Source organism: Canis lupus, chromosome 1, assembly GCF_048164855.1.
Source record: "Canis lupus baileyi chromosome 1, mCanLup2.hap1, whole genome shotgun sequence".
Taxonomy (NCBI): domain Eukaryota; kingdom Metazoa; phylum Chordata; class Mammalia; order Carnivora; family Canidae; genus Canis; species Canis lupus.
The window spans coordinates 103,998,262-104,011,671 of NC_132838.1; the positions used below are offsets into that span (position 1 = coordinate 103,998,262).

General features: G+C 47.7%; 1 protein-coding gene across 10 annotated transcripts in view; it reads left to right on the top strand.

The window, feature by feature from the left end:
• The first annotated feature begins 4,137 nt into the window (after nucleotides 1-4,137).
• NLRP12 (NLR family pyrin domain containing 12) overlaps nucleotides 4,138-13,410 on the top strand; it is a 36,516-nt gene continuing 27,243 nt past the window's right edge. For 3 of the 10 annotated variants that reach the window (XM_072768261.1, XM_072768250.1, XM_072768269.1), the window contains exons 1-3: nucleotides 4,138-4,474; nucleotides 7,398-7,478; nucleotides 10,391-12,092. In XM_072768261.1, coding sequence (XP_072624362.1) covers nucleotides 4,192-4,474; nucleotides 7,398-7,478; nucleotides 10,391-12,092 — 2,066 coding nt within the window. In that variant the 5' untranslated portion in view covers nucleotides 4,138-4,191. Of the gene's footprint in view, nucleotides 4,475-4,547; nucleotides 4,880-6,046; nucleotides 7,212-7,397; nucleotides 7,479-10,390; nucleotides 12,093-13,410 lie in introns of those variants that run through there. The other 7 variants (XM_072768237.1, XM_072768244.1, XM_072768259.1 and 4 more) reach the window with 5 other exon arrangements.

The following is a 13,410-nucleotide window of genomic DNA, read 5'->3' on the forward strand; positions in this document are numbered from 1 at the left end:
AATGTGGACTTGGTCCAGTAATGCTGACATCAACTGGGAGTTTGTTAGAAATGTGGAATCCAGGGGCCGCCTGGATGGCTCAGTTGGTTAAGCATCCAACCTTGATTTTGGCTCAAGTCATGATCTCAGGGTCATGAGATTGAGCTCCACGTATGGCTCTGTGCTGAGGGTAGAGTGGAGTTTGCTTGAGATTTTCCCTCCCTCCTTCTCCCTCTGCCCCTCCACCCTCCACCATGCACACTCATGCTCTCTCTCTTGCTCTAAAAAAAAAAGAAAAAGAAAGAAAGGAAGAAAGAAATGCAAAGTCTCAAACCCGCTAAATCAGAATCCTTATTTTAATAAGATCCCCAGGTGGGGGTGGCTGGGTGGCTGTCGGTGACACCTCTGCCTTCTGCTCAGGTCATGATCTCAGGGTCCTGGGATTGAGTCCTGCATCGGAGTCCGTGCTCAGTCTTCTTCTCCCTCTACCCTTCCCCCCTGGTTATGCTCCCTCTCTCTTTGTCTCTCTCAAATAAAAAACTAATAAATAAATAAATAAATAAATAAATAAATAAATAATCTTTTTAAAAAATCCCTAGGTGATTCATGTACAATTAGAGTTTGAGAAGCACTGGACTTGGTTGCCTGGGTGGCTCAGTGGCTGAGTGTCTGCTTTTGGCTCAGGGGGTGATCCTGGAGCCCTGGGATGGAGTCCCTCATTGGGCTCCCCACAGGGAGCCTGCTTCTCTCTCTGCCTATGTCTCTGCCTCTCTCTGTTTGTGTGTGTCTCTCATGAATAAATAAGTAAAAATCTTAAAAAAAAAAAAAAAGCACTGGGCTTATGATTTTGAGATTGTACCCACCAATGGTCACTAATCTCAATCCCACTCCTTAAACAACCTCAAAAGCTATATTCTTTGTGTATTGTGAGTGCAGCTATTTTGTGAGTCCAGAAAGCATTACTGGCTCTCACGATGCCTCCCCTCTCCTTTGAGCATATCTGTCCCATCCCTGCTTCTAGTAGCAACACAGTTGGACTGGTAGCCTTGCAGAGGCCACAGTAGGTAGTGAAAGTAGGAAAATCGAAGTAGGTCACATTTGAGGATCAGAGCCCAATACCTCACCTCTGAGATTCCCATTTTACATAAGTTATGTAAGGCCTTGTCCTGCGTCCTATTTCTTGGTGAACCTTCAGAGGTTTGGAGTGAAGGTAAAGTGACTCTTCCAGGGTCACACTGCTAGTGAGATGGCGAGGTACAGGGGGTGGGGGAAGAGAGACACGTGGGGGATCTCTACGTTGCACCGCTGTCCCTGGAAAGTCAGCAGGGACTCCGCCATGCCCCTTCTTCATGTTGTTGGCATGCACAGAAACACTCACCGACTCCCTGCTCCCTATGGGAGCCACTGATTTTTATGACTCCTGGTGGAATAACATTCCCAATGCCCTGTCTCCTGCTTGGTGTCAAATATTTTATCCTCCTAATCAATCTAGACCAATAATAATAATTTAAAAATTATTTTAAATAATTTCCACAACCCCTGCAAATCAAGCATTCTACACTTTTTATTTAAAAGTGAGGAAGGGGGGATCCCTGGGTGGCGCAGCGGTTTAGCACCTGCCTTTGGCCCGGGGCGTGATCCTGGAGTCCCAGGATCGGGTCCCGCGTTGGGCTCCCTGCATGGAGCCTGCTTCTCCCTCTGCCTGTGTCTCTGCCTCTCTCTCTCTCTCTGTGACTATCATAAATAAAAAAATTAAAAAAAAATTAACTAAAAGTGAGGAAGGTATTACCATTTCATAGAATTTCTTCTCCCACCCACCCACCCATCCCCACTTTTTTCTGCATTCGTTTTCTCAGGCAAAGTGATCTAGCCTGGGGCACCTGGGTGGCTCAGGGGTTGAATGTCTATCTTTGTCTCAGGGTGTGATCCCGGAGTCCTGGGATCAAGTCCCCCAGTGGGCTCCTCACAGGGAGTCTGCTTCTCCCTCTGCCTGTGTCTCTACCTCACCGCTCTCTGTGTCTCTCATGAATAAGTAAAAATAAAATCTTAAAAAAAAAATTATTTAGCTAGCACTGCTCATAGGCTGGACATAGCTTTAAGGTCTTATTTTCATTCCAAGTAGTTTAACAAAATCCATATTTTTCTTCTCCAAATACTATGCCCTCTCTTTGGTAACATCTCCATCTTGGGTCATATAAAATGTTAGATGTATGTGTGATTCATTCATTATATAGCTAATCAGATATAATGGGGGGGTACATTTCAGGCACTGTTCTAGTTGTTGGGAAGAAAATGGTGATCGGAACTATTTGGGCTGAACTGGATTGCCTCCCCAGGGCAACTGACGCTGTTCATTGGTTTTATCTGTTATTGAATTTCATTGAAATGTAATTATATAGAACACACTTTTTAATATTTGGCTTCTCTTGCCTAATATGATACCCATATGGGGCGTCTGGGTGGCTCAGTTGATTGAGCATGTGCCTCTGCCTCAGGTCATGGTCCCAGAGTCCTGGGATGGAGTCCTCAACAGGGAGTCTGCTTCTCCCTGCCTGCCACTCCCCCTGCTTTTGCTCTCTATCTCTCTCATAAATAAATAAATAAATAAATAAATAAATAAATAAATAAAATCTAAACAAAACAAAACAAAACACAAAACATAATGCCCATAGGATTTATCCATATTATTTCTTATAGCTGTGGTTTGTTTCTCCTTATTGTTTAAGGCACTGAAATCAGGCTTCCTGGTTTTAGCTCAAGGCATCCTAAGTGAAGTAATACTGCTTTGACTGCCCTCCCCAAATCATTAAATCCCTGTGCCAGGCAGTTTGGGCTTACGTATGCCACAGTGAGGAATGAGCCCTCTATCTTCCTGACTTACAGCGGTTCTGTTACCATATTGAGCCTGTTAGCCCTGGCTACATCTATATTCTCATTCCTGGTCCCAGGCAGGAAAAAGTCTGTATCAGTTTCTTTTCTTCTTCTTCTTCTTTTTTTTTTTCAAGATCTTATTTATTCATTCATGAGAGACACAGAGAGAGGGAGAGAGAGGCAGAGATACAGGCAGAGGGAGAAGCAGGCTCCATGCAGGGAGCCTGATGTGGGACTTGATCCCAGGACTCCAGGATCACACCCTGGGCAGAAGGCAGGCGCTAAACCGCTGAGCCACCCTGGGATCCCCCTGTATCAGTTTCTTACACTGCTATAACTAACACCACTACGCACTTTGAGTATTTTACAGTTTTGGAGGTCAGAAGTCCAAAAAGGGGCTAAAATCAGGGTGTCAGCTGGCTGTTCCTTGAGAGGCTCCAGGTGAGAATCCATTTCCTTGCCTTCTCCAGCCAGTCATCATATCCCTCCTTCCTCTGCTTCCATCTCTCTTGCCTCTGACCCTGGTCATCACGATGACACTGAGCCCACCCTTGGATGTGGATTATCCCATTCCCTGGAAGTGGATAATCCAGGACCCCGTCTCAGGAGCCTTACATTTAATCACACCTGCAAAGTCTCCTTTGCTACTTAACGTAACATTTCAGAGATTGGGGGATTGGGACACAGACGTCTTTGGGGGACCACTATCCTGTTTACCCCGCAGTCCCTTTCTGTGCCCACGAAAAGAGAAAACAGCAGGCCCCTGCAAGTAAGGTTCTTAATGCTTCTACCTGGAAGAGGTTGGCTCACATTTGCCCACATTGCAGGGTTGCTTGCTCAGGGGCCGTCTCCCAGAGCAGGTGCCCTATCCAAGTCCCATGCCAACAGAGAGGAGGTCTAATCCTCCCACCCACGAGGAGGGCCAGTAGCTAGTTGGATAATAATCCAAGGGACCAGGGGCAGGGGAGAGGCAAGGGAAACAGCAGGAAAGATGAAGCAGGGAGTGTCCTCTTGGCCAGGGGAGCCGGGAAGAGGGAGCAGAAGTGAAAGTCTTTCTCATGGTGGAATGGCTCCTGGGATTTCCTAATGTGACCAACTTCCTCTTCTGGGAAGGGGAACACCCACTGGCGCGTTGCGGGGCTGGGCAGGCGCCACCCGAGGGTGAGGAAGCTCTATTTCGCCACCAGGGCTTTCCTGTCCGGCTGCTGCAGCCTCGCGCGGAGGCCTGCGGTGGGCATGCGGGGCCGGGGCCGGGGTCGGGGCCGGGGCAGGGGCCGGGACGCTGGCACCGCGGGCACACCCTAGGCTCCGCTTCCGCCCTGCGGGGTGCACGGCGCCCCCATGCCCCGCGCCCCGCCCAGCAGCGGCCTCTGTCGCCTCTCGGCCTACTTGGAAGAGCTGGAGGCGGTGGAGCTGAAGAAGTTCAAGCTGTTCCTGGGCACCGAGGCGGAGGCGGGCCGGATCCCCTGGGGGCGGCTGGAGGCGGCGGGGCCCCTGGACACGGCGCAGCTGCTGGTGGCACACTGCGGGCCCCACGCGGCCTGGCCGCTGGCGCTGGGCCTCTTCCAGCGCATCAACCGGCGGGACCTGTGGGAGAAGGGCCGGAGAGAGGAGCCGGTGAGGGGTAAGGAGTCGCCGGCCGCCCGGCCCTGCGGGGGCCACCACCGCGCGCACGAACCCCGAACCCCGAACCCCGAACCCCGAACCCCGGTGCTAGCTGCTGCCCTTGCCCCCAGAACTGCCGCTTCGCCACCCACCCTGGAGGCACTTCGTCGGGCGCCGGTGCTGTCCTCCCGCACTGGGCCTGGCCCTCGCCCTTGCCCTCACCCACCCGGGCTGCCTTCTGCTGCGCCCCGATCTCTCCCTGCTCCCCCTGATCTCTCCTACTGTGTCTTCTGTGCCGTGAGAGAATCACGATGCTGCTAACACCGACCCCCTCCTCTAACGCGGCGTCCACTGTAAAGAATGCCTCGCTCGGCGTCTTAAGTGCTGTGTGACCCACATTGTAATGATCACACCTGTTCTAGAGGTAAGACAACTCAGAGGCTCAGGATGCCTGGGTGGCTCAGTGGTTGAGCATCTACCTGAAAGACCCTGGTTTGTAGCATTTGCTAATTTCCAAGGTCTAAATACTCCAGGAAGAGCTGATTTGATATTAGCAACGTGGTGTAGACTTGCTTGTAATCATAGAAATTTAGCGGCATAATCTCTTGTCCTGGTGAGGTGTGATGACAAGAGGCCTCCTTAGGCCGGGTTCCAGGTGGCTCCTTCTCTCCTCTCTCCATCCTCAGATAGCACTGGAGAGGCATCCGACTGTGGGAGTATGAGACTGCCTTACATCTTTATTCAAGAGCCCATAAGAGAATCAAAGTGCGGCATGCCTGGGTGGCTCAGCAGTTGAGCATTTGCCTTTGGCTCAGGGTGTGATCCTGGAGACCTGGGATCATCAAGTCCCGCATCGGGCTCCCTGTGTGGAGCCTGCTTCTCCCTCTACCTGTGTCTCTGCCTCTTTCTCTCGTTCTCTATGTCTATCGTGAATAAATAAATAAAATCTTTAAAAAATTAAAAAAAAAAGAAGAAGTAGAATCATAGAGTATCTTTTTGTGACTGGCTTATTTCACATAGCATGATGTTTTCAGGATTCATCCACGTTGTAGCATATGTCAGTGTTTTCTTCCTCTTTAAGGCTGAATAATATTCCATCATGTGGAATACATACACTAATATATATATATTACATTTTAATTCGTTCATCTCTCTCTCTTTTTTAAAGATTTATTTACTTATTTATTTATTAGACACAGAGAGAGAGAGGCAGAGACATAGGCAGAGGGAGAAGCAGGTTCCCTGCAGGGAGCCCGATGCACGACTCAATCCCAGGACCCCAGGATCATGACTTGAGCTGAGGCAGCCGCTCAACCACTGAACCACTCAGGTGCCCTATCTCTCTCTTTTTTAAAGATTTTATTTATTTGAGAGAAACAGAGAGAGCACGAATATGGGGGGAGGGTCAGAGGGAGAGGGAGAAGCAACTCCACCTAATAGGGAGCCCCACATGGGACTCGATCCCAGGACCCTGGGATCATGACCTGTGCCAAAGGCAGACATAAAACCAACTGAGCCACCAGATCCCTCAATTCATTCATCTCTTGATGAGCATCTGAGTTGCTTCTACCTTTTTGTTATTGTAAATAATGCTGTTGTTAACACAGATGTACAACTATCTCTTCGAGTTTTGTTTTCAATTATTCTGAATATATACTTGGAAGTGAAATTGCTGGATCTACTAGTAATTCTATTTTATTTTTTTTAAGATTTTATTTATTTATGCATGAGAGACCAGAGAGAGAGAGGCAGAGACACAGGCAGAGGGAGAAGCAGGTTCCATGCAGGGAGCCTGACGTGGGACTCGATCCTGAGTCTCCAAGATCACGCCCTGGGCTGAAGGCGGCACCAAACCACTGAGCCACCGGGGCTGCCCCAGTAATTCTATTTTAATATTTTAAGGAGCAGTGTTTTCCATAGTGGCTGCACCGTTTTACATTCCCACCACGGAAGCACAAGGAGTCCAATTTTCCTACAACCCCCACCAACACTTGTTATCTGCAGGTTTGGGGGCTTTTTCTTCATGGAAAAAAAAAAAAAAGAAAGAAAGAAAACAAAACGAAAACCAATAACTCTATGCCCGACGTGGGGCTTGAACTTATCACCCTGAGATCAGGAGTCCCGTGCTCCACCAACTGAGCCAGCCAGGTGCCCCCTCTGTTATGTTTGTGGTCTACTTCTGCTAGGAAGACTAGCCAAGTGGGGAGCCTGTCCCACCAGGTCGGAGCATACCTGCCAGAGCACTGGAACTCACAGGTAGGCTTGCACTTTAGGGTTCTGTGAAGCTCAAAGATGTCCAGGAAGCACTTGGGATTTTTGACCTTACAGTGCATCCACAGAAAAGCCATTCCTGGTCACCCAAACTAAAATACTACTTTCAACCGCTCTGTCACGTACACTTGTTTATTTTAGACACAACTTTCATCATTATCTGAAGTTATACAAAGTGTTTATTATTTTTAGAAATTCAACTCCCCATGCCAAAAGTATGTAAGGTCCACGGAGCAGAGACCTTGTTTATTGCTGTGTTTCCAATGCAAGCAAAATTTGCCTGGATAACACTGGTGCCAGTGATGCTTGGAGAGGTGGGTGAATGAGACCTGACCAAGGACTGGAGGGAGGAAATTCAAGCTAACTCACAACTTCCTGCCTGAGGGGATTTCTTGGATGGACAGAGGTGCCAATCACCATGATGTGTACCCAGGAAGGAGAGTGGGTTATGATGAACAAGTGTTTTCAGCAGTGCTGCATGTGAGGTGACTGCCAATCATTCGGGGTGTGGGTGGGCAGACAGTTATCAGTGTAGACTGTTTGATGTAATAGTAACTAATATGTTTTAAATTGCCATATAAGTTATATTCATTTCAGGTGTGCAAAGTAGCTATTATTATTGAGAGCTAGCCAGGTATATGCTAGCTGATCTCCTAAAATGTCTCTTCCAGATACTCCATCTGGTGACCCATCCTCACCGGGGAGCCAGTCAGCATGTTCTCTGGAAGTCTTTCCTGGAGCTCTAAGAAGAGGTGAGCCATGAGCCATGTATCTTGCAGACTGCACAAGGCTACACACACCAGACTATTCAACAGAGTAGATCAAGCAAAAATATATATCTATATATTTATTTAATGTTTGCCTATAACAAGAGATCTTGACCTGGGTGGTTGCAGAGTTTATGTAACAGATTAACAACACTGTCAAAGCCCCAACTTCTTGCTATTTCATTTGTCCTAAGACTTGTCACCTCATGGTTGCACGATGGCAACCAAACCATGCAAGTGACTTCCAAGCAGGGGAGAAAAGAGAAACAAAAAGGCTTTCTTCCTCAAGAGAGAATCATTTTATTCAGGAATAAAATCCTTTCAATAAGCTTACTCCTTCCCAGTGGTCATCTCTGTGTACCTCATTGGTCAGGACTGGGGCACATTCCCAGACCAGCCGCTGGCAACAAGGAATGAGATTGCTCACGAATGGTTTAGCCAAACTGTTCTTCATCCTCTGGGGCTTGTGAAAGGACAGCATTCACTGGAATCAAGGGATCAGCACCCATTACCTTAATAGAATCAGGATTGTTGGCAAAGAAGAAATGACTGTGGGCTGCTAGAAAGACGGCACCACTGTTAACTATAATACAAATAATTCTGGACACCTTTCAAGGCATCTTAATGCACTGGGTATAGCACATGGTCAATATATGGTAACTCCATCTTTATTCTCATCATTATGTTAAGCTTTTCTAGTTTCCAAATATTCCCTGTGTCTCAAAATAAGAACACTTTCTCTACAGGAAAAGACTAAGACTTTCACAAAATCGGAATATTACTGTCCCAATTATCTTTGTTCAACTGAAAAATGCTTTCTACATGAAATAGAATCACAGTTGACAAAAGAGAAGTACAATTGACATATTTATGAACCTAGTATTAGTATTTATCAATACACATTAAGGGAGCTAATAAAATAATTTTATCAACCAATGAATGGATAAACAGAATATGGTGTGTATATATATATGTATGTTTACATGTATATACATATATATATACACACAATGGAATATTATTCAGACTCAAAAAGGAATGAAATTCTGATACTTGCTACAGCATGGGCATACTTTGAAAACATGATGCTAAGTCAAATGCGCCAACATAAAAAGACAGATACGGTGTGATTCCTCTTACATGAAGTACTTAAAGTAGACGTGAGACAGAAAGTGGAACAGTGGCTGCCAGGGGCTGGGTAGGGGAAGGAATAAGGAGTTAGTGCTTCGTAGGCATACAGTTTCTGTTGAGGATGAGGAAAGTTCTGGAAATGGATAGTGGTGATGATTACATAGCTTTGTGAATGCACATGATGTCACCAAATCCATCAAACACTTAAAAATGGTAAAAATGGGGATCCCTGGGTGGCGCAGCGGTTTAGCGCCTGTCTTTGGCCCAGGGCGCGATCCTGGAGACCCGGGATCGAATCCCACGTCGGGCTCCCGGTGCATGGAGCCTGCTTCTCCCTCTGCCTGTGTCTCTGCCTCTCTCTCTCTCTGTGACTATCATAAATAAATAAAAATTAAAAAAAAATGGTAAAAATGCTAAGTTTTACGTTACATATATTTTACTATAATTAAAAATAAAAGAGTACATGCATTCCTTTCGAGAGAGTGCTGGGCTCAAATTTAGATCTCTTTTTTAACCTTCCTTTGGCCAGATTTTTTTTTTTTTTAAGATTTTATTTATTTATTCATGAGAGACACACAGAGAGAGGCGGGGATATATGCAGAGGGAGAAGCAGTTTCCCTGCAGGCAGCCTGATGTGAGACTTGATCCTGGAACTTCAGGATCATGTCCTGAGACGAAGGCAGATGCTCAGCTGATGAACCACCCAGGTGTACCCCTTTGGCCAGATATTACAGGCCTCTGGTGACATCCAAATACAAAAGGATACATTTTTGTCTGGACCAGGGTTCCTCCACCTGGGCACCATTGGCAATTTGGGCTGGATCATTCTTTATTGTGGGGTGTCCTGGGCACTGTAGGATGTTGAATAGCATCCCTGGCCTCCAACCACTAGATGGTAGTAGCCTGCCCTTCACCCCTATTTGTTACAGCCAAAAATATCTCCAGACCTTACCAGAAATGCCCTGGGGGACATGTGTGTAAACACAATCACCTTGGTGAGCACTGCTGTTCTAGATTATGCATTCGCTTCTATACCAAGTAGATTTCCCTAAGAGACTTTAAGCACAGGACTTACAGAATGAGTAAGTTCTCTAAACTGCTTTCTCAAACTTTTTTTTTTTTTTTTTTTTTTTAAGATTTAATTTATTCATGAGAGACACAGAGAGAGGTACAGACATAGGCAGAGGGAGAAGCAGGATCCCTATGTGGAGCCCTATGCGGGACTCAATCCGGGGACTCTGGGATCACAAACCCAAGCCAAAGGCAGATGCTCAACCACTGAGCCACCCAGGTGCCCTGCCTTCTCACACTTAAATGTGCATGCAAATCACAAAGCAGTCTTGTTAGAAATGCGGTTTCTGATTCAGTAGGTGGGGAGTGGGGCTCACTTTTGCATTTCCCACCAGCTCCTTGTGAGCCCACATGGGATTTCAGTGTCTCTTCACCGGGAGGACCCAAGTGAACCAGTGGCAGAGACTGACACATTCCTCTAGGTGCCCTTATGGTCTTCCAGCAGCTCCTGGGCGTGGGCCCCCGTTTGAGTAGCAAGAATAGTGCCTCAGGACAGTCCTCATGTTAGTACCTCTGCTTCTCAAGAAAAGGGAAGATCTTTATAGAGAAATACCAAGGTTCCCAGGCTCCATCCAGAAAACTGTCCCAAGGATATTGCAGAACAAATAGACACTAGACTGAGGTTTGCTTTAACTCATGAATCCGTGCACGATTGCTGACGAGTCTCCCACGGACCCCTCATTCCTCTCCGTTAGATCCCCGGGAAACGTACAGGGACTATGTTCGCAGGAAGTTCCGGCTGATGGAAGACCGCAACGCACGCCTAGGAGAATGCGTCAACCTCAGCCACAGGTACACCCGCCTCCTCCTGGTGAAGGAACACTCAAATCCCATGTGGGCCCAGCAGAAGCTCCTGGACACAGGCTGGGGGCAGGCGAGAACCGTGGGACACCAGGCCAGCTTCATCCAGATGGAGACCCTCTTCGAGCCCGACGAGGAGCGCCCCGAGCCGCCGCGCACCGTGGTCCTGCAGGGAGCAGCGGGGATGGGCAAGTCCATGCTGGCCCACAAGGTGATGCTGGACTGGGCCGACGGGAGGCTCTTCCAGGACAGGTTTGATTACCTCTTCTACATCAACTGCAGGAAGATGAACCAGAGCACTGCGGAGCAGAGCGCCCAGGATCTCATCTCCAGTTGCTGGCCTGAGCCCAGCGTACCCCTCCAGGAGCTTGTCCGAGTCCCTGAGCGCCTCCTCTTCATCATTGATGGCTTCCATGAGCTAAAACCCTCTTTCCACGACCCTCAGGGCCCCTGGTGCCTCTGCTGGGAGGAGAAACGGCCCACAGAGCTTCTTCTCAGCAGCCTGATTCGGAAGAAGCTGCTGCCTGAGCTGTCTGTGCTCATCACCATCAGGCCCACGGCTTTGGAGAAACTCCACCGCTTGCTGGAGCACCCCAGGCATGTGGAGATCCTGGGCTTCTCTGAGGCAGAAAGGAAGGAGTACTTCTATAAGTATTTCCACAATGCAGAGCAGGCCTGTCAAGTCTTCAATTTCATCAGGGACAATGAGCCCCTCTTCACTCTATGCTTTGTCCCCATGGTGTGCTGGGTGGTTTGTACCTGCCTCAAGCAGCAGTTGGAGGATGGGGGGCTTCTAAGACAGACATCCAGGACCACCACAGCAGTGTACATGCTCTATCTCTTGAGTCTGATGCAGCCCAAGCCAGGGAGCCCAATCCTCCAGTCCCCACCCAACCAGAGAGGGCTGTGCTCTTTGGCGGCAGATGGCCTCTGGAATCAGAAAATCCTATTTGAGGAGCAGGACCTCCGGAAGCATGGCCTAGATGGGGCAGATGTCTCTTCCTTCCTCAACATGAACATCTTCCAGAAGGATATCAACTGTGAAAAGTTCTACAGCTTCATCCACTTGAGCTTCCAGGAATTCTTTGCTGCCATGTACTATATCCTGGATCTTGGGGAGAACAGGTCCAGCCCAGAGCACAATGTGACGAGGCTGTTAGCTGAGTACGAGTTTTCAGAAAGGAGCTTCTTGGCACTCACTGTCCGTTTCCTGTTTGGACTCCTGAATGAGGAGACAAGGAGCTACCTGGAGAAGAGTCTTTGCTGGAAGGTCTCACCTCACGTCAAGGTGGAGCTGCTGGAGTGGATCCAAAGGAAAGCTCAGAGCGAGGGTTCCACTCTGCAGCAGGGCTCCTTGGAGCTCTTCAGCTGTCTGTATGAGATCCAGGAGGAGGATTTCATCCAACAGGCCCTGAGCCCCTTCCAAGTGGTCGTGGTCAACAACATTGCCACCAAGATGGAGCACATGATTTCCTCCTTTTGTGTGAAGAACTGTAGGAGTGCCCTGGTGCTGCACTTGCATGGGGCTGCCTACAGCCCAGATGAAGATGATGGGGGGAGATGGGCTTCAGGGCCCCAGATACTACCGACACAGATGTAAGTACTCAACAGGGCTCACTCTCCAAGTTTCTGCTCTCCACCGTGTTCATATTCTCAACTGGGGTTGATTTTGCCCCCACCCCAGAAGATATTGGCAATATCTAGAGATATGTTGAGTTTTCATAACGAGGAGATGGGGGGCACTATGGCTTTTAGAGGGCTAGGCCAGGGGTTCTGCAAAGATACCCCACAGTGCCCAGGATGGCCTCCCACAATAGATGATGGTCTGGCCCCCAAATGTCAACATTGTCCAGGTTAGTGTCCTGCGTTTAAACAGTACTCATTTGGACTAAACTGGGGCTATGGTCAAGGAAATTGTATCCAGCCAACAAATATTATCAAGGGTGCTTTTCTAGAGTGCATAGTGTGACCAGGCACCTGCCAGCACAGACATCCTAATGGGAAGAGAGAGAGACAAGGAACAGTAAATAAATAAACAAGCAAACCAGAAAAAAAAAAAAAAAAAAAAAAAGCTCATTTAGGTAATTTTAGGAGGAGAGAACTATTACAATGAAAATAAAACAGGGTGCAGTAAGAGACAATGATATGGAGGGTTGGGTGGTATCAAGAGGAGATAGAGGAAGGAATCTTTGAGGAAGTGACTCTTTTGGCTTTTTGGCTAAGACTGTGTTGGTTTGGGTTCCCCAAGGAGTCATCTTAGATGCAAAAATTTGAATGTAAGTAACATCCAGAAGAAGAAAATCGTCCTTTTTCTTTCTACCCTCTTAGATCTTGTACGGAGGCCTGTAAATTAAACTGAAAAGGGGGTTGAGCGTCTGCCTTCAGCCCAGGGCCTGATCCTGGAGACCCGGGATTGAGTCCCATGTCAGGCTCCCTGCATGGAGCCTGCTTCTCCTTCTGCCTGTGTCTCTGCCTCTCTCTCTCTCTCTCTCTCTCTGTCTCTCATGAATAAATAAATAAAATCTTTTAAAAATTAAAAAAAAATAAAAAATAAACTGAAAAGAGACAGATTAACAGAGAAAAACAAAGATGTTATTAGATCTTTCTTAGTTCTGGGGTGCCTGGTTGGTTCAGTCGGTAGAGCATGCAACTTTTTGATCTCAGGGTCATGCATTCAAGCCCCACATTGGGCATTAAAAAAAAGGAGTTTATTAATTCATCTGCACTTGTACCTGGGAATCCCCAGAGATGAGTAACTCAAAGGGATGGTTAGAACCTGGGCTTTTATAGCATTCTAACAGAAGAACAGTATATTTTTTTAGAGCATAGGCAAGACAAAAGAAAGGGACACTGGGTTTCTAGGGAGGTTAGTTGTGAGAAGGCAGAAATATGGGGGAAACTAATGGGCTGAGGT